At 45.7% G+C, this 20,855-nt stretch overlaps 2 protein-coding genes across 2 annotated transcripts in view; one reads left to right on the top strand and one right to left on the bottom strand.

The window, feature by feature from the left end:
* Positions 1-10,725, top strand: part of LOC104869387 (guanylate cyclase 2G) — a 35,579-nt gene extending 24,854 nt beyond the window's left edge. The window contains exons 14-15 of the mRNA XM_033761432.1: positions 480-585; positions 10,217-10,725. Of these exons, the coding sequence (XP_033617323.1) occupies positions 480-584 (105 nt within the window). The 3' untranslated portion in view covers position 585; positions 10,217-10,725. The remainder of the gene's footprint in view (positions 1-479; positions 586-10,216) is intronic.
* Positions 5,011-16,416, bottom strand: Tectb (tectorin beta). The gene is made up of 10 exons (XM_010634620.2): positions 16,341-16,416; positions 15,489-15,679; positions 13,954-14,096; positions 13,776-13,848; positions 10,179-10,282; positions 9,974-10,057; positions 8,617-8,779; positions 7,437-7,509; positions 6,212-6,244; positions 5,011-5,123 (listed from the first exon to the last, which is right to left on the bottom strand). The coding sequence occupies exons 1-10, from the start codon at positions 16,414-16,416 to the stop codon at positions 5,074-5,076; spliced, it is 990 nt and encodes a 329-aa protein (XP_010632922.1). The 3' UTR covers positions 5,011-5,073.
* Between the last annotated feature and the right edge of the window lie 4,439 nt (positions 16,417-20,855).

Consider the following 20,855-nt stretch of genomic DNA (forward strand, 5'->3'; position numbering starts at 1 on the left):
CACTGCGTCCTGTCCCCTGACTGCAGGGAGGAGACTCTCTGAAAGGTAGCCAGCTATGTAGACCTGGCTTGGGGTCCTGCCTGGCTCCGTTGTAATGTCTAGCTAGGGAGACTGGCTTTGTGGTCTGTAAAGTGACAGTGACAACAATCGGAAGTAAGGTTAGATGCCAACAGGTATGGGAGGAGCTTCGGCTGCTGCCCACCTCATACTAGAGCTCAACAGATTTGATTACTATTTGAAAACATTTTTTTTTTTTTTTTTTTGGTAACTCCCTGAATTCAGTCTCCACCAGCCCTCCCGCCGAGTCTGTCCATCTAGACTTGCCAGCAAAGCCCAAGAAAGTCGTCAAGATTCTGGGTGTAAGGAGGCGTTTTCCCCACAGGAACAGCTCCTGTTCTGCTGGCCGGCAAGGCCGACCCACCAGGCTTCCCTGGCAGCTGCTCCTCCTCTGGATTCACCAGCTTCTTTGCCTCCCGCAGGGCAAAGGAGAACAGACAACCTTCTGGCTGAAAGGCAAAGAAGGCTTCCCAGTTCCACTCCCTGAGTTTGCTGAGGAAGAAGCTGAAGTCCCTGAGATCTTGTGAGGTGGGTGTTTTCTTTCAAGATGTTTGTGATGCCACATGAAACCCTGTGGTATTCTCCCTGCTCTTTGGGACTTGTCCAGTGTCCTGCCGAGAAGCTGTAATTCTGGGGTTGAATCAGTCTCCCACTAGAGGGTGCCATCGGGCTGCCTCCGCACCCCGCCAAGCCTTTGCCACCAGCAGCGTGTCCTTAGATGGGGTTTGGGGAAGGAGGCGGTGGGTGGGGTTTGTGTACGGTGAACTAGCTTCCTGGGCATTGCCAGCGAGTCTGCCCCAGCTGCTGGAAATTTCCAGCCATTGAACTTGTGAATTTCTGGCGAACCCATTGGGTCTGGGACAGGGAGGAAAAGCCTCAAATCATCCCGCCTTTCCCTGCAAGACTCAGCTCCCAACCTGAGTACTTATTTCCCTTATGCGAAAATCAGCTTGCCAGGGGATGGGAACCCAAATGCAGAGGCGCCTCAGAGAGTGCGCAGGATAAAAGCTGTAGGGTATGAGCCGTCCCAGCAGGAGAAGACTATTACAAGAAGGCAGACCCTCAGCAGCGCTGGGAGGCCTGGGGCCCAGCCCTGACTTCCCGTGAGCACTGCAACTTCAAATAGATGATGTCCAGTCTTAGTTTATTGTCTGCTTTCCTTCCTGTGCTCTGAACCAAGACTTGCAGTCAGAGCTTGAATCTTAAGAGGAATTTTCACCCATTTTTGAAGAGTTGTTTTTTTTTTTTAATTCCCAACAAGGTGAATCCACCCATTGCTCTGATAATATTTCCTCTCTATACAAGAATAGGGTTCCATTTTGTTTCATTCAGTGGTTCTTTGAAAAGATTTACTGACCCACTAAACGCACTTACTGTACTTCTTTCTTCTTCCCTTGTAACTCCTCTCATCCAAGTAGTTTCATGTGATTTGAATACGGCAGGGCAGTTGGAATGGGACCTCTTGTGGTTCAGCTTCCCAGGACTGAAGAAGGGAGAACCAGTGAGACCCCTGAGCTGCTTTGTGGAGATATTAGGAAATGAGCTACCTTTTGGTTTATTGAGGGACTTTGATACCAAATTTTAACCAAAGGTGTGGTGGGTTTTTGTTCTTCTGCAGGAAATGGGCCAAGAAAAGTATTTTCCCAAATAAGGCCATCTTTATTGAGCCCCCAACGTTCCCCTTTGCAATGTTTTGTTTTCCGGAGTCACACGAGTGACTTCTACAATCCTCATGACCTCGTTCTATCATACAATTCTGTTTTTATGTGTGAGGCTGTGCTCCTCCCCAAGGCCTTCGGCACCGAGGGCTGACAGCTTTCAGCTAATACTTAGGAGGAAGAAAGGTGGAAGACATTTATATGAGGGGTGCACAGGAGCTTTCCCCCTTCCACTGCAGCATGGAGCCAATGGCCCAGGGTTTAATCTTTTCATTTTCCATACCTCCTTCTTTTGTGTAGGATCCTGGATCTCAAATACTTTGGTTAACTATGAAGGAAAACAAATCTACCTCTGCCATGAGCCCTCTTAAAGAGATAGGCCTGTCCCCATCCAACCATCCATCCATCCATCCATCCATCTGAACACGTCACTAATTCAGGAGGCATTTGTTAAGCATGTATTCTGTGACAGCTACCACACTGGGGAGAACAAGAGAACATGAAACTTCCCTTGATTTTTATCTCGTGATTTAACCAGGAACGGGTGCAGCAGTAATGCAGTGTTAGGGACTAACAGATCTATGAACAAAAATGAAGTAATCAAACAATGCTGTAGTGTTATTACTGGATATAGAGGTAATAGTCAGATACAGGGAAAATAATATTCAGATACAGGGGTGGAATTGCATAAGTAAATTGTCTGTTATTGTCTCATCTTTGTAGCTGTGTTAATGATGAGTGTATATTTGTTTCTTTCTAGCCCTAGCCCGCATGCTTACATAAATTGTGTTCACATAATAAAGATTTAGTTAATCTTACTTTCTCCATTGAACATTATAACACAAATGCACATACAAAACATACAAACAGGGCTGGGGGTTTAGCTCAGTGGTTCTGCCGTTTGCCTTACAAGTGCAAGGACCCGAGTTCGATCCCCAGTACCAAAACAAAACAAAACAAAAAAAAGTACATAAGCATCCACAAACACCCATAGGCATACATGTACACACACACACATATAAAAAGGCACACACAAGAATGACGGGGGGACAGAGACAAGAGACAGAGAGTGTTTAGGGTTAGAGACTAGGATTTCTGATAAGCTTATATTCCTAAAATCTATATCCGGTGTTTTTCTTTGTCAACGAAGGATACCCAAGGGAGAATGTGTGCGTATGTTTCCTCCTCCTCTTAATGACTGTTTTTTTTTTTTTTTTTTTTTTTTTTTTTAGCACTAGGAAGATTTTGTAAGAGTTTATTTTGAGGGTGCTTTCTCTCTTAATCCCTCAAAAAAGAAGTTGTAAGACAAGAAAGGTAACCAAACATCATGGAGCTTTTAGTTACCTTAAACCAAACACATCTGGTCATAGGCAAGAGACTTTAGGGTCCTACAGACAAGACACCTTTTCCCCCCAAATCATAGTCTCACACAATGGCTTTATCCCCTTGCATGGAGAGTTTGGAGTGGAAATGTGGGTCAGAACAACTGCAGGTCTGTGGTATACATCCAAGCCTAAGAAGCACTGGTTATAGAGGCCCCTGGGACGGTTGAGGAATTGGCTTTCCACATGATATATTTACACTGTACACTGCAGTGAGAGGTTATTTATTTTAAAACATTTTATTTATTCCATAGCACCAGATGGAGATATGTGATCATAAAACATACTGACAAAATAAAACCAAACTCATATAACATTGTTTTAGTCTGACAGCCAAAGACTTACAAATTTGGCTATCAGTTAGCTATTTAAGAGTTTTAGACTAGAACTGACAAAATATGTTTTCTGTCTCTCCCAACTGAGTTTGTGGAACAGAGAGCTCTCAAACTGGCGGAGGACCAGCTTACAGATGCAACGTAGATGCACTGGTCATTTTCCTCCAGCCTGTGACTAACCCCACATGCACCATATGTCTCTGGAGATTTGATAACTAGTTTAACTTCTGATTCCAGTAACACAACTTATAAAGAACTACCAAACTGCCGGGGACTTAGCTCAGTGGTTCCGCAGCCTGCCTCGCAAGTGCAAGGTCCCAAGTTCAATCCCCGGCACCAGCAAAACAAAACAAAACAAAGCAAAAAACTACCAAACTGAAGATTTTGAAACTTTTCAAATGCATTAAATACAGAGAGAGAGAGAGAGAGAGAGAGAGAGAGAGAGACACGGAGATGGTAACATTTAATTTCAAGTTGTAGCCCACTAGTTAAGTCTTTATACAACTAAGAGTAAAACTTGGGCTTGTCTGTCTTCCACCAATTCTCCAGCAGGGTTGGTTCATTCACTTTTTATCTGGTCAACAAATGTAAATCATTGATATTGTCTGCATTGATGTTGTCTGTATCACAGGGGTGACCATATTTTGAGGGTCTGCTCCCAAGTGATTTCCCTGGGGGTATTTGCATGTGTGTTTCTGATATTTTTTTGTTGGTTCCATTCTAAGGAACGTGTTAATGAGACAGAAACAAATGTTGGCTTGAATATTTTAAGTAAAGGCTAACTGAGGTCAGATCACTCAGCCCAGGGAAGATTTCTTTAGTAGAGCAAATAGGGGGAAATTATGAGACTATTACAATTGTGACAGCCGGCAGCATTTCATGTAGGCCGTACCACAATATTACAATATATTGTAAATGAATGTGAGTTTTTGTTCCTTTTATAGCTTTACTTGGTAATTTCCTTTTGATTTTTAGAAGTATATATCAACTAAGAGAATAAGGACTTCACATCTACCATATATCTCCGAGAAGTGTTGTAATGAAAACAAATAAGCTTAGTACTAGGGACTCTCAAGAATCTATTTCCTTTCTCTTAACTAAGTTTTGAGCAAAACCATCACATTCTACTCTGATTCTCACATCAATAAAAGATCAAAAGCCCCTGCTTGGTGCCCAGCTCTGATCTTCAGGTGGAATCGCACAGTCTCAAGACAAAGCCCTTGGTGGGCAAAGTTGGCTATTCCTGTGTGTTCCGTATTTAGCACTGACTTTGTGGTTGTGTCCTACATTCTCCTCGAAATGCTCAGCTGCCCTTAGTTGGTTGTGCAAGCCTTTCAAAGTGGAATAGCTTTCCAAGGAGCCTGCGGTCACCCTGACTTGAGTCTGAGAAGGATTCCTACCCCAGCTACAGGGGAGGGGCTGTCAGGATCTAGGGCCACAGGAAGTAGTGACAGGAAGTGGGGCACCAAAGGATAAGGATCACTGAATTCACAAGAATCACTGGGACACATATTTGGCAAAGCACTGTCCTCTGCTCCCCGACAGTGTAGTCTTCTGTTTGTTCTTTTTGGCAGAACAATAAACAAGTTTATCACCTCTGAGGTTGACTTGGGGCAGGAGCTGCGGCTTTCTGGCTAATTCCTACAGGACGGTGCCAATCCCCAGCATCAGGAGGAGGTGACACAGAACATCTGTGAACCAGAAAGGCAGGACACGGTGCTGAGAAACAGTGGTACGAAGGCCAGGACTACCCAGCCTGACTCCACACAACCTGTCAAGTCCTGGTCTTTTGTGGTTCCTCCTAAAACTCTCCACATTTTATGCAAAGTCATTTTTGTTCATCCCCCGAGGACGCTGTGTCTCACTTTTACCCACTTTAGGAACCTGACCAATAAACCTAGCTTGTGGACCTCAGGCAGGTGGGCATCTGAACTTGGATCACGCAGTCATGGCACGTCTCCCTGCCGGGCTCTTGCTGTAGGCCTTCCCTTGAACGTGAGCATCTAGAGTTGGACTTTAAAAACTTGTTTGACATGATTTTCCTTACTGATGAGAGCAGCATCTGCATCTGAGAGCTTATTAATAAATGAGATGGTCTCACTCCAACTCCTTGCCTAAGTCACTTCCTTCTCAGCAATCCAGTAAGGCCTTAGGACCCATGCCCTTCAGGTTCTGCCCCTATACATCATCATCACATACGAGGAAGGCCAGGGCTCTTTCCTGTCCTATTCACTGCAGTGGCCTCATCACCTAGAACAGTGCCTGGCACTTGTAACTATGGTTGACCCTCACTGGATGTTTGCTTCATGCTTGGCTCTATTTGGTGCGTTTGACTGTAACTGAACAGTCCGCACAGCACCATGTATGACCCAGGCAATTACCAGCCCAGCTCCATAGAGGAGGGGCTCTATGCTCATTGCTCAAGTTTACCCAGATAAGAAGGGGTAGGAACCATAATGGGGACTCCGATGTTTGGTGAATAAACAGATTATTGAAAGCCATGCTCTCCAAATGCGGGAATCTGAGGTGAGCCACTGAGGATGGCTTGGCTAATGCTGAGGGGCATGGGGTCCCTTTGATTCTCCTTCATCCAGTTGGCTCCCTGCTCCTCCCTCTGGGGCCCGGGGGCCGCATGGAGAGCACTTCTGACCTCTATGTCATGCAGGAGAGATTTAAAGCCTAAGTTTCAGTTCTTTAAGGTTTGGCTGGAGCTCTTTTGACATGACTATGTGCTTCACAAGAGCATTGCCTATGACATTTCCCAGAAGTGAAACCTTACCTGGGAAACTGCAGAGGCTCGGAAATCCCCTGCCTGGAGGGAGTGGAGAGAGAGAGAGAATGTGGGTCTTAAGGGAAAATCGCAGAAGGAGAGGTCTCAGAGTATTGTTTCTGAAACACAAACCTGGTCATAGCCCACCAGCCCCCCACCCGGCATGAAACCGAGAGCACCCTGTTTCCTGGAGGGAGGACAAAGTTCATACTGAAGTTCACGAGGGTTCAGCTCACAGTATCTGCTCCTGGACTCTCCGAAGGCAGAGGTTAGTAAGCTCCACGCAAAGGACCAGGTAGTAAATATTTTCAGCTTTGTGAGCCTCACAGCCTCTATCTCCACTACCCCACACATTCACCATAGTGTGGACAGCTAGAGACAGTGCTACACCACCTAAATGAGCAATGGCTGTGTTTTAATAAAATTTGAAAGGCACAGAAACTTGAATTTCATATAATTTTTGTGTTGCAATATATATATATGTATGTGTGTGTGTGTGTGTGTGTGTGTGTGTGTGTATATTTATTTTTTAAAGATAAAAATGGAAAACCTTTCTTTTAGCTTGCAGGTCACACAAAATCAGCAGGCAGCCTGGGCCTTGGGTAACTACACTCCCAGGTGGCTGGCTAAAGCCCCATGGATCTTGCTCAGCCTCAGGTTTTACCAGCCTTCGAGGCATCTTAATAATTTTCCACAGGGATCTTCTATAAACTCTGGGTGGAGCTGAATGCTCTTGCCACATACTTTGTTAGTGCTCTGGCTACCCCACCCCTTTTACAGGAATCCCTGACATTGCTAGATGGCCAGACCCGCAAGGATAGGATCAGTACCCCATTTCTTTATTACCCTGTGGGTTTTGTTTATTGCTCAAACTCCAGCGGCCAGCCCAGGCCAAGTAGGGCTGGATGCTTTATAGACTTGAACTTGACTTTCTTAGAACATTTCATTTTCTCTTTTGTTCACTGCATGCTTGGTTTGGAAGCTCAGCCCTTCCTAATTCCTTAGGGGCATTTGGCTTTGAGCTGTGGATAGAACTTTTCAAGGGAGAGCACTCAACAGACCTCAGCTCCTTCATTTGGCATGAGCCGCCCCTCAGCCCTGACCGGAAGACTCAAGCGCAGGTGAGAGTTGTGTCCACAGGCACACCTGACTCGGCAATTCAGTGAAAATGCCAAACTGGCCGTGCCTGTGGATGCAGCCCAGATGTAGGCAACCACGGAAAGTGGGGGCTTACTGCGCAGGGACAGCTCCACCACCAGGACGCCCCCTGTCTGGTCCTGCAGCATTCGCTTCCTCTTGTCGCAGGTCTGGGGAGACAGTTGGCGTGAGAAAGCAACAAAGGAAAGGGGAGATGAGAGGACCATTTGAAAACCAACAAACCAGATGGAGTAAAATTTTGCAACCCATGCATACCAGTTACCTTGTATTTGTAATTAGAGAATCCAGGGAGAAAACTTTATTAACTCCACAAGCTGGAAGAAATCCTGCTAGAAGAGGTCATGAACATTATGTACAGAAGATAATCGACTTGTAGTAAGGAGAAAGGCTGTACTTAGGGTTACTCTCACCACAGTGATTTCAGAAGTGGACATTAGCAAAATGTGCTCTGGTTCATTTCCCTTCTTTCTTCTTAAAAATGGGGTGTGACTTCATACTCAGGCATGTACGTGGTGTCTTACTCATATTCAAAATGTGCTCATGTCTTGGTCACCTGTAAAATGTGTCTCCCATCCTTCCCCTGGCTGGCGCCCTCTGGCTCCTTGCCTTTCTTCTCTCTGTGCTCATCAGCGAGCATTTTATGGCCATGTTCATCAACAGAAGCAGAGATGATAAGTTTATTTCCATGAGTGCCTGGGCATGCAGTGGGCAGCCTTTTGGAAACTCGGAGGCTTCCAACCCATGTTCACTGGAGAGGTCAACAATTTGGGATTCAGCACTTTGCAGTCCCTGAGGTGATGGCTCTGAACCTCAGTGAGCACAGATTGCCAGCCCTTCTCACTGTCCAATAAGCCTCAGTCCAGAATTTCTGCAGCATCTCTGCAGACTGTCTAATCAGGACTATAAATGCCCACCCCTTGAATTCCCTTGCACTTTTAACTTTTTCAAAGCATTACCGTGCTTGTTACCACCTTAAATTTATAGTGCATGGTCTGAAAAGGAAAGACAAACCTTACTTAGCACTGTGGAAGAAAAGGAACCAGGCCCAGTGGGGTAAGTGGCACATGCCACCCTGGGTAGGTGGTAGGTGGCAGGGAGGGCAGCGCTCAAGCTTCTCTCCCTGTGCCTGGGTCCTTTCCTCCAGGAAGCCAGCTGCACATGCCCATGCTGGCCAGGTCCCACCCTCCCAGCAAAGCCCAGCTCCTCAAGGACCAGCCCCCTTGGGTGACGTTCTCCCTCAGAGAAAGGTGGCTCACCACAGGGCAGGAGAGCTTCTCGCTGTCACAGATGAACGTCTCACAGTGTAACCAAACCTTGGAGAGTTTGGGGATGTTTTGGAACCGGAAGGCATTGAATTGGAAGGTTGCTCTGTGATCCTTCCCATTCTCGTGCACGAGGACTGTTTCATCTGTGGGGCAGCTGGGCACATGGGCAAAGGGACAGCAATGAAAAGTCACTCTGGGGAATTTCAGCAAGGGCTCTGAAGCTAATTTGTACACAGCAACACTCTCCTAGATTTGTGGGTCACTTTGCCCTTCTGGAGCACTGTGGCAGGTGGTATCTTCCTTAATTTTTGCAGTTATGAGGTTAAGGGGAGGGGCTACGAGATTGGCGTGATTGTTCCCATTCTATAGACAAGGGACAATAAGAGGAGTTGCTCCCCTCTCCTAAAGAAATGAAACTCCCAGGAGAGAAAGACTTCCCATGGCTTGGCACCTTGCAGACCCCCAAGGCGAACAAGAGAAAGGCCACAGTGCTGGAAGCAGCATCCTGGTGCTGCCACGGACACCCTCTTTCATGATGTTTTGCCATTGGGAATTTGAGTTTATGCTCCACTATTTAATAATATTTACATTATTATCTTTGTGGTCACGTTCTAAGCACAGAAAAAGGAAATGAGTGGAAAGATGGCCTCCAAATGAATCCCGCCATCAAGGCAGGATCTAAGACATAGCACGTCTGAGAGTTCATGCATGAGAGTAGGGGTGAAGGCTGTGACCTCAAGTCTGGACCAAGGGCGGAGCTGGCTCTCTTTGTGGTGGCCTCTGAGCAGTGACAGAGCTGTGGGCATTTTCCAGGTTATGAAATGAAACTCTTGTAGGACCATCTGACCAACAAAGCCGAAATCCTTGTGTGAACTCCAGAGGTGAGGCTTCAGAAATAGCTCTTTTCAGCCTGTGTGCCCCATGCATGGTGACCAGAAATAGAAAATAATGTAAGCAGAGCTTTGTTAGAAGACAGAGGAGTGAAATAATGAATAGGCCTTGACGTCTTGGCAGTGCTTCTCTCCGCACAGGCCTTGGCACCTGCCCTCCGGGACTGCTACTTCTGGAGGGTAGAAGTCCACCCGGGACAGTTTCACACCATTCCCATACATGTGTCCTTCTCCGCACTGGATCCCTCCGAGATGCGCGTGTCATCTACGTGCACGCATTGCATGGGAAAACCCTTGATACACAGGCATTCTCATCCCTCCAGGAACCCTTGACAACTAGGATTTCCTCCAAAAGGGCCCCATATGAACAGAAAGTGTCCTCCCAAGTTATCCCTAGCCAGAGCAAAGTAGGGGGGCTACCCCACCACTCAGGTTTGACTCTAGAGCGTGGTACCCACCCTTTGTTGATCAGCTGCCACTGCAAGGGATACATGAAGTCAGCCGAGGGTGTGGCCCAACAGCTGTTCAAGACCACTTTAAACCTGGGAACAGAAGAAAAGGACGTCACCTTGAGCCACAGATTCTAATGCCTAGAAATGTCTGGTGAGGAAAACGTCGCTATTTCTTTGTGTTTCACAATATAAACAGAGGAGATATACTTACCTAATGCTTAACCCTTTGGCTTCTACTCCTGCAAACAGATCTGAGCCGATTTCAGATGTCTCCAGGACAAAGGGGGCTTCTTTCTTGGTGGAGAACTTGGCATTCTTTGGAAAGAAATTGACAATGGGCGCTATGACCTCTCAGATCAAGCAGTTGGGTTCAGCAGGAACGGATGCATTGGGACAGGAATGAAACCAAAAGAGCAAGTGTGTGAGACCATGCAGAGTGACTTCCAGCACCAGAGAAGTTGTACCTGCTAGGATATCAGTGTCATCCTGGAAGGCGCAAAGACATCCCATGTTCTAGGTTTGCTGGTCATGGCAAATCACGTATATACATGTGTATCCATCTCATTCATGCTAACAAATTGGACTGATGGAAAGATAGTCTGATCCAGGGATGTTGAGGTACTATGTTTGACGAACCCAAGGACAAGAGGGACTGAACACATACAACCCCTCTCTTCCCTCATTTGCCTGTAATTCTTGCCTGAGCAGATTTCACACTGGCTTGGAGAGTTTATAATCGGATTCCCAGTACGATTAATAACAACAACAATAAAAAGCATAACTTAGTAACTGCCTAGTGTGCATCAGGCATTGTTCTCTATATTTGGATCATTTCTATGTTAGGGTTTTTCTGTATACTGAGAGATAGTAATGAACAAAACAGAGTTCTCTCCAGTGATCTGATATTCTAGCAGGAATGACAGACAACCGTAAAGTATACGGTGAGTTAGAATAGAGTATGTTACACAGGATAGCAATAAAAATGAGAGAGCAGAGTGAGGCAGATAAGACTGATGAGGAAGAGCAGGAGGCAACCTTAAAAACAGCAGTCTTGAGTTCTCATTGAAGAGGGAGCATTTGAGCAGAAAGTGAGGAAGAAAGTGAAGAAGAAAGTGAGGAAGGAGCCACACAGCCATCTAGGAAAGAATCTGTCCCTTTGGTTTTGTTCTGCCCCGGGAGACTGCCCTACGTGTGTCCTGACTCTGGGAGTCTGGTTTTAGATTCTATTGCTTGCATTTTCCATCCCTAGCTTTTGTATTTCTTTTTGTCTAAGAGGAATGGTTAGGAGTGTTTTGATGGAATAAAAGTCAACCTAATACCACACTGATATTGATATTCAGCTCTGTAAAGGTAACAGTACTCACAGCCCTTGGATCTTCATGTCAAATAGGGTAAAAAAAAAAAATCTAGATTCAGGGCACTGGCTATAGACTGGAGCACTTATATTGTCAGGCAGTATACTAGGTGTGTCCTAAAAATATTTTATTTAATCTTCAGAACAAATCTAGAGGTAAGTGTTATATATGCCTGCTTTCAAATGCAGCTAGTGGTACAGAGATGTTAATAAACTTGCCCAGCATCACACAGTTAATTAAATAGTGGACCTACTCTTAAACCGGTGGTCTGGTGGTGGCAGGAACATTCTCTTAACTGCAGTGCTACACTACTTCTGCAAGCTGACCACCCTTCCCTGTTTCGGATCAGGAGTTGGAATGACTTTTTGCTGGGAATACCAATCATGGGTCTTTGGCAAAAGTGAGTGGGAGAGACATGGGGAGGAAGGAAAGAAGAAACACGCCGAGTAGAACTCGGGCTTTCGGAGCCCAGCGTTTGGAGTTCTCAAGAATTGTAAGCAATTAGCAGGGCATTGATTCCATTGTGCTATGTAGGCCATGGCTCCCTTTCTGGTAATTTGGTGGAAATATATGCAGGAGGCACTTGCTGCTTCAGAAATACACAAGAAAGCCTTCAAAGCAGAAAAAGGGAGAGAGAGAAAAAAATACCAGCAACATGGGTCAGGTGCAGTAATGGAGGCCCATGGGGGAATGTTAATCAGTGCACACGTCTTTGGACAGCACAGCCCCCTCTTTCCCAAGGCCTGCTTACCTGTGGGAGGCCTTGGCTCATTTCTATGACAATGCAGGGAGGTGCCTGTTATTCTGTCTCTCCAGAGGGTGGCTGGAGTGATGCCAAGGACATGCCTCTTAATTGTTATTATTATTGTTTTTTTTAAAGAATAAGCTCTCTCTAGATCGAAGGCTTGATGTTTAGATCTGACACTTAGCCCAGAAAGGATGCTGGTGGGTGATGATGTTTGAAAATCCTGGTGTCTTTCTATTGTAAAACATTCACACGCTTGTATTTGCAATCCTATCTGGTTAAAGTAACAATTACTTGCTTCTGGACAGGGACTCAGGAGTAAAGGCAGCCTGTCATCAGGAAATCCACTGAGACTCGCCAGTGCACGCTGACCTAGCTCCCCTCTCACTGCCTTCGTCAAGGACTGCAGTGGCTTTGGCACCTTTTCAACACACTGGCAGCCCACGCTGTACTTATCCTCTGATGACAGATCAAGGGGCTGCGTGGGGTTCCTTTTCTCAGGACCTAACCATGACTGGACTGCGGCTAGGGGAAGATCTAGGTTTAGGGGACCTTGAAGTTTATGAAATTTGGAGAATCCTCTTTAATTAAAAAAAATAAGAACTTTGAATCTAAAATGAGATGCTGGGTCTCAAAAGGGGCCCATGGAGGTGAGGGGCCCCCAAGCTTAAGGTTTTTGACCTTCCAAGGAAGCACAGCATAGACACCATGATTAGGAGATCCATGCCCTAAGATGGGGGCGCTCCTCCAAAGCACCTGTGAGGTTTGGGGCAAATCCCTTCCTCTCTCTGGACTTCAGATCCTCATCGGGAACATGGACTGGGTTATTCTTGGTCCTCCCAGCTCTTGCTGCCGAGTTAGCAGAGCTAGTGACTTCTAGGCAGCAGCAAAGCAAGCTCAAAGAGTTCAGGGTGAGAGGCTTCCACATAGGACAGCAATTGCTTTTGTGAAATGAGTGGGTTGAATGAGTTGCCCTCTAAGATTGTCTTCCAGTTGTAGCATATATAAAGGTCTGTGTTTCTACCTGATCTTCCTCTACCAGCTGGGCCAGTGTCCTGTCTGCCTGTGTCCTCCCTGGAAGCTGCAGATTTCAAACACAAAGCACCCCTGCCTACTGGATGGAAGGACAATTGGGCTGACCGCCTTGCATATTTAGTTTCTCTGGAGCACTTTATTTCAACAAAGACTGATGTGTGCCCTTAAATTCCATGTCACCGTAGGCAGCGGGCCCAAGTTAGACACCGAGGAAACTCACCCAGTGAAAGGCTCCAGGGACTAAAGCAGCAGGCAGCAGAAGCTAATGCTTGCTCTTCTCCTCAGCTCTGCCCCCATCAGAAAGTTCAAAACCTCCTGCCACATGTCTTAAGAAGAGCTGGATCTTAAGTATAAATAGATCTTTGAAATGAGTTGCAGTGGAAAGTAACCTTGATTAAGAGTCAGACATTGGCTCTACTACAGTCGACCTTGTCACAATGTTCTCACCTGTGAAATGGGAAGGGTGGCCTTATGTCTTTGTAGCACCATTCAGCTCTTTCGTGCTGCCTATGAGTCTGGCTTTCAGCGGCATCTACCCTTTAAAGAGGGTTAATGCTAAAGCAAAGCATCTGTCTCCATTTGAGCCTAGAGTGGGGCCCTCTGCATGGAGCCTGGGCAAGGGTGATCCAGAGGAAGCAGCCTGTCACCTTCTGGAAAGGAAAGCCGGACTTACAGTGTAGAAGTTGAGAGACAACTGGCTTTCAAATGTGCCCGTACTCCCGTTCTTCACGTGCACAGTGGCCACTCTGAAAAGGGGAGAGAATTTTGCATAAGGACTGAAACACACCCGGTTGATAGGGACTGCGGCACATGCCCAGGCGGCCAGCCCTCCACTCCGCAGGGCACCTTACCTCTGGTCAAAGGCAGCCTGGTTCACCAGGTAGGTGGAGTGGTAGGTGCAGGAGAAGGAGTAGTTCACCGGCTGGTTCTTCACGATCACTGTGCTGTCGTTGGAAACGATGTGGCTATAGAAGTGGTAAATGGGAGGCTTGTACTGGGGGGAGAAAGAAGGAAGGCATTGTTTAGGTGGCCCTGTGCCCCCGGAAGAGAATCAGGGCTCTGGGTAAAGTGAGTGAAGATGGTTCAGAAGAAAGCCCACTGGGGAGATGTGAAAAATTCACTCCTTTTGTCTGTGGGTGAGCTCAACTAGAATTTTCAACTAGAATGGTCTAAAATAATGTAGGTTGATGTCAAACAGATAGAACGAAGGGGAAGGAAGATAGGAGAAGGGTACATAAAAAGAATTAGGGTCTGTTACACACATGTGCCAACTTCCAGTGATGAATTAATCATTATGTATTCAAATGGAACATAGACATTTCATGTACTAAGAACAATACAATTTAAAAAGTCTGTAAAGTCGTTGGGCTTCAACCAAAATGAACCAACTGAAGAATCTCTATTTCTCAACATCAACTTTTTATGCATTTCCCCTATTTGAGTACCCTAGGCAAATATCTTCACCCATCTCCCACATCTAGAGCATTACTGTCTAGCTTGCTGCTTTTTCCTTGTTCCTACTCTGCATACTATTTCTAAGACTCTCTCCCCTGACATGTTGGACTTTGAAATCACAGACTGAGAGCTGGAAGGGATCTGGACATCCATGGAGAGCAACTGGCCTGAGATCACGGAGGGCAGTTTCTAGTTCACCTTGCCAGGATATGCTGAAGAGCATGACGCTCTGCTAATCATACACTGATCCTGTACCCATGAAATCTCTGGATTTTTGTGGGCCTTTGGATGAAGAGTTGGCCCTGGAAGCTCTAAACCACATCTTTGGAGACCCTCAGGGGTATGTATAATCTTCTGGTATCAAGCAGCAGGAGGGCTGGATCAGAGGACCCAAGCTTGCTGTGTGACTGGGGGTCCCTTCTGGTTTTGTAGCCCTAAATTAATGTCGTCTGGGCAGTCTCAGATCTCTCCTCTGCCGCAGAAAGATACTTGGCAAAAGGAGGTCTGTGTTTCTTTAGGATTCCACGATTGTCCGTCCTGGATTCTGCATGTGACCCAGTTAAGGGTTGTGTTAGATTCTGGTCACTCATTTAAATTGGTCTTCCAAAGGCGTTTTATTATTGTTTCTAAGTTCTGGGAAAGGTGCAGCCCAGGAAGAGTGATAGTTTATGAGAACAAGCTCTGAGTTTGAAGTGAGTGAAGAGGTGAGAAATATACTTTGTTCTCGTCACAGAAGGTGACTCTGTTGGCTCTGGCAGCAAAAAAGAAGAATAAAAGCCAAGCCGGAACAATCATTGAACTACGCAGATTCTGCAAGGATTGACTTTTAACAGCACATTCTGAATCCTCTTCAGGAAGGATAGCAAACAAGGCATTCTTGGGCCAAGTTGGCTTGTTTTAAGCAAGCTGGCACGCTGTGGCTCCACCTTACCTCAGACTGGGTTCCACAGTAAGACTTGTTTTTGGGTGATAAGTCTGGGATGACAAATTGGTAGTAGCCGCCTTCGTGGACCCCATTGTAACACAGCCCCCCGAGGGCCAGCTGATGCACCTCCCATCCATAGGGGCACTCGGGGATTCTGGTGATGATGGTTTTGGGGTAACAAAACACGAGAATGACATCTGGAAGTGCACACACATAGTTTGAATCAGACACAGTTGTATCAGTCTACGCACTGAGCTGCAGATCCCGTGCACCCCTGGAAGAAACACTTCCCTGCTGCTCCTCCAGCTGTTTGGAATGCCCCCAAATTTTAGCTGCGGAAGTTCTATTCTGATAGTTTCTGCTGTATCTATTTAATAATGGCATATACATTGCATATATATATATATATATATATATATGTATGTATTTAAAATGGTCCATTTGAAAACTTTCACTTTATTTTTGGGACTGGACCTAGGCAATCACAGATTGGAATATACTGTGCATATCTCCCTAAGAAAATGAGCACATAAAATTTAAAATGTCCATTTCATACACAATATGATAAAACATCGGTTTATGACACAGGACAGAAATTCAACAGTCAAATAGAAAAAAAGAGGGTAAATATTTTATATACAAGAGAGGGAGGAGGGAGAGTGAGTGTTCTTTAATTTTAAAAAAGTCTATGCAGTATTTTTGCTTCCTGTGGGAAAAGCCCCTTGGCGCTGGGGCCTTCCGTGCTTTTACTTGGTTACATGGCTGTACTTTGGAAACAAAGCCAGCAGGAACACAGAGCTGCAATCACTGCCAGGGAGGCTCCAGGAAAGGCTCCTGTCCAGGAGAGCCGCCCCATACCTGCTTTGTTTGGAGTGCACGATCTTGCTGAGGCTTCTGCAAAGACGGCCAGCAGGACAAAAGCCCTCACCACCATTGCTGCTCCGTGCTGACTGTGTCCTTGTCGGGGGGCCAAATCAAACTGGCCAAATACGGTCCTTCCAGCCTGGTCCTCAATCATTCTGGGTCAGAAACACAAGTGAAAAGTTAAAATCAAGGGTTGGAACGAAGTAGCACTGTCCCCTTGGGGGACAGTTCCAGGGTACAGGAGCGCAAGCGGGGAGGCTCCTACCCCTGGGAGCACTGGGAACACAGGCAGGTGCTCCAGTCCCCGGCTGTCTCATCCTCTCTGAATGGTGGGGCTGCCTCCCAGATGCTCCCCAAAGCTCCGGCCCCAGTGCTACCTCGACCTTATATAGCCTGAGCATGTAAAAGAAACCGCTCCAGATAAGTCACAATGAGCACCCATTATCCACTGTGGGGGGAATAAATGAGGACCTTGCACAATAATCCAACAAGAAGCTCAGTTATCACTTGAGTCTAATTTCCTTTACTTTTCAGAATTGGGGAACTGTTTTGTTTTTTTTTTTCTTCACTTCTCAAAGCAGGACTAGAAGTTGATTTTTTTTTTTTTAACCCGTGTACAAAAAAACAATTCTAACTGGAGGCCAACTATTTCTGCAAAGGTCCAGGTGTCAGTTTTGCTCATGTATGTCTTGTTTCCTTTGCTTCATTTCTTGCTTTCTTATTTTTATATTTAGGAGAACTAAATTTTGAATTTAAGAAGACTCATGCCCAGCATCATTATATCTGACAGAAAAAGGGCTTGTATCAATGCAAACATTTTAAAGGTTATTTTTCTCTAATATTTTAAAAATAAACTCTGATATCTAGAGCTTCATTCTGGAATGTGGCTATAACTGGCATACCCACTGGCCTACTAAGTTTTATTACTCTTCCGGAGCAATGACAGTGGAGGAAGCAGCTTAGACTTTCCCATAATTCAATCCTTAGTCACCTAACAGGACCCCACTAAAATGGCAGAGAGTGTGTTGTTCCCATAAAGGGTCCAGCTATATTATTGGCAGTGCATATAATTTCACGTTTCAGAAACACTGGCTGTACCTCAGCACTATGCCTACATAATACGGTAGAGTTGGTTATTTCCTCAGATCTCTTGTTAAATTGATGGCATGTTTTGCAAAGATAGCATGAAAGAACTAAGGAAGTGTCTGTATGGCAAGCTATTAAAAAGCTCCTGTGACTCAGTTTCCTTCTCTGTAAAATAAGAGGCTGTAACCCTGGACCGATCTCATGGGACAGGAAAGCAAAACAATGATGGTAAGCCTCTCGTAAACTGTAAAGTACTAGATAAATATATGGATTTATAAGAAAAGTCAATGAATAGTCTCTAGTAACATGTATGTGTTCCAAGAGTTTCTCCCCTTCCCCCTTAGAAACACCAGAAAGTATCTCATTGTAGACCTAGGATTCGTGTAACCAGGGTCATATCTATATTGTATAACATGAATGCAGTCATTTTATGGAGAAGAACTGAAGGAAAGAGGACAAGGGAATATATTTTTTAAAAATATTTTAATGCCAGGCTTGGTTTTAGTTCAGCCCAGAAACATCGGCCACAGTTTCTACTGTGTTCTTCATAGTTCATTCCTGAGTGGGTAAAAGACGTGGGAATCTCAGAGGTGAGTTTCTCTTCCCTAGGAAGCAGCTCCAGCTCTCTGTGTTTCTTCTCTCCTTTTCATTAAATGTTTATCGAGTCCCCGCTGTACACTAGGTCCTGGACCTGGAAGACACAGGCATCTCAGAAGTCGTTTCTTTCCCTGAGGAACTAGTGGGAAGGCAGGGTAGAGGGCATGGGAGTCTGTACTGGGGAAGTAGAATGAGAGAGGGAAAGAGAGGCATTGAGAACGCTTGACCGAGGAAGGAACAAGTCATGCCAGGTCTTAGAAGCTCAAAACAAGCCAACTGCATAAGGACCGTGCCCCTGACGTGACACAAATTATTGCTCTTCGCTGACCATTCAGCATGGCTCTCCCATGTGGGTTGGGACGCTTTAGTCCCATTCCAAGAGGCTCCCTTTCACGTATCTTCAAATAAGCACTTCTCACAAGCCAACTCGGGCCCACAAGAGTCAGCAGGACCATATCACTGCCCCCTCAGGATGGGTCCTCCCATGGAGGGGCTACAGTGGAGGGTGATGCCTTTCCATCCCCAGTGGGACATCTGAGGGAGCTGGCAAAAGGCAGCAAGCTGCTATGGGGTGAGGTGAGCCTTAGACGCTACAGTTGACCTGGAATTCAAACGCTATCTTGGCCCCTCCCTGGCTGTGCCTCCTTGGGTAGGAAACTTAGCTTTTGTGAGCCTAGATTTCCTTCTCCCTTGGAAGGACGTGATAGCGTTTCCTAGAATACGAGGTGTAACATACTCATGTCTGCAGAGACACGCCTCATTTTCTCCTATCAGAGCAAGGCACCTGGAAAGCCTTTTGTTTCTACGTCCTACTTGAGCAATCCAAAAGTCTGAGCTTGTTAGGAGTGTGTCACCAGTGCTAGATTATGTCACCCTGGAATTAGAGGTCGTCAGTCACATTTTTTTGTGTCACATTTTCAATTGTGTGATCTTGGCAAGTTAACTGGACCCTTCTGAGCCTTCAGTTTCCAAGTCTGTAGCATGGGGCTTCAGATCGCCCATGGTTGTTGCAAAGACACAATGAAGTAATCCCTGTAAACTGCTCAACCCAGGGCCAGGCACACAGTAAGCAGTAAAGACTTGCTTCCGAAGTTGGTATCTTCAGGCCGGAAGGACATGTTGATAGTGTTCCCAAATGAACTCCAAGTGCTTCTTAATGGTCACTGTGCTCCTCATAGAAGCCACCTTAACAAAAGAGTAGGTGCTTTTGGTTTCTAGAGAGGCCTAATAATAAGATTCTGAGACAGAGAGAGATCTCTCCTACAATTTCTCGGAGTGGAGACCCAGCCAACAATCAGGTACATGATACTCCTTTCAGGGACAAGCTGAATCAAGTTGGGGAAGTGGATTCAACTTTTGTGGCAGGCTAGTCTCTAGATGTTTAATTTGCATAAGAAATAGAATGGGACAAGATGTACTTGGGCCAAACAGTATCTGATACTTGCTCTGATAAAAGGCCAGAGGCTTCTATTTTTTCTGGTAATTACTCACCATTCTGAAGCCCCACCCTAGTCCGCTCTCTGTTTTCCAACACTCTTCTCCTTGAGATGAAGACAGAGTGAGCGGCTCCACTGGGAGGTGGAATCCAAAAGCGCAGTCTCTTGCTGAAACCACTGCTAATTCTTCAAAACCACACTTTTCCTTCAAGACCAATTAGAATATCTTATCAATCCCAGAATTCCAAAAGAGCCCAATAAAGAGGCCTGTCTGTCCTGCCTCTCTTTGATGAATTGCCAAGCAAGAGAGGGTATCTGTTCTATTTGAAAGTCCTGAGTGATTAGTGAAAGCTGGTCCAAACACAAAAGGATTGTCATTTGCAAAATCCGATCAACATTTTCAGTCATGGTTCAGAAATCATCAGTAGGTGATAAGTCATGATAAAGTATACTAATAAACTCTTATAGAGGTTAAAGAGGGAATTTAATTATAAAGCAAATAAGCAGGCATTAAAGTTTAAAAAGCTGCTATGTCAACTTATTTTTAAAGTGCATGGTTTGAGTTCATTAAACATTGAACTTATTAAGTGGACTTGATTGTTTCCTTTCAGCTCTGAAGCAAGACTTTCACTTGTGGGAGGATCGATTTGCCAGGTGAGTGTGGGTTCCCATCCAGGCCTCCCAGGCTCAGACCTCACAGCAGTCCAAGGAATTAGTCATTCTCCAGAGAAAGTGTGCTTCACACAGGACAATGGAGAAGTGAGAAAAGATCTTCTGCTAATAGTGCATGAGGCATTCAGAGCAAGAAGCCCCGACCCCAGAGTGCAGGCTGCAAAGCGCCACATCATCTCAGGCAGACAAACTGGAGTCTTCTCTAGCTAACCTCCAAACAGGAACAATGTCTCCCTCTGAAGAACAGGACCCACGATCCTATCTCTTACCATCCCGTTAGCTCCCTCCCTTATCTGTCTCTCCACTGTCCTCTCCTCCACGGCCAACCACAAGGCTGAGAATTAAAACACAGTTCCTCTGCAGGTCAAGAGTAAGGATCTCTGTTGTGGCTTATATCTAGATGTCCACTCCGAGTCTCATGCTCTCATAGGTAGGGCTTTGGTGGAGGACTGGATCATGGGTGTGTGATAAGGACTGGTCCACTGATTAACACAGTTCTGGGTGTGGGGTTACTTGCTGAAGAGGGAAGACCCACTTGGGATGTGGGTGGCACCAACCAATAAGTTTGTAGCCTGACAGAGTGGAAAGGGAAAGAAGAAGGAAGACATGCTGCTTTTTTGCCAGCCATGCCATGGACTGTTTTTCCTCTGTTATGCTGTCCTGCCTTGGAGCCAGCTGGGGACGGAGAGAAACCCCTAGGAATTGTGAGCTACAATAA

The sequence above is a fragment of the Fukomys damarensis genome, unplaced genomic scaffold, assembly GCF_012274545.1.
Source record: "Fukomys damarensis isolate Sample0158 unplaced genomic scaffold, DMR_v1.0_HiC HiC_scaffold_8, whole genome shotgun sequence".
NCBI lineage: Eukaryota > Metazoa > Chordata > Mammalia > Rodentia > Bathyergidae > Fukomys > Fukomys damarensis.

Excerpts from the sequence above, each read along its gene's own strand:
- Tectb (XM_010634620.2), bottom strand. The coding sequence starts at position 16,416 with ATGGTGGTGAGGGCTTTTGTCCTGCTGGCCGTCTTTGCAGAAGCCTCA. Across the intron at positions 13,849-13,953 it reads CAGGCTGCCTTTGACCAGAG|AGTGGCCACTGTGCACGTGA; the intron begins GTAAGGTGCCCT and ends TCCCCTTTTCAG. Across the intron at positions 10,058-10,178 it reads GCCAAAGGGTTAAGCATTAG|GTTTAAAGTGGTCTTGAACA; the intron begins GTAAGTATATCT and ends TTCTGTTCCCAG.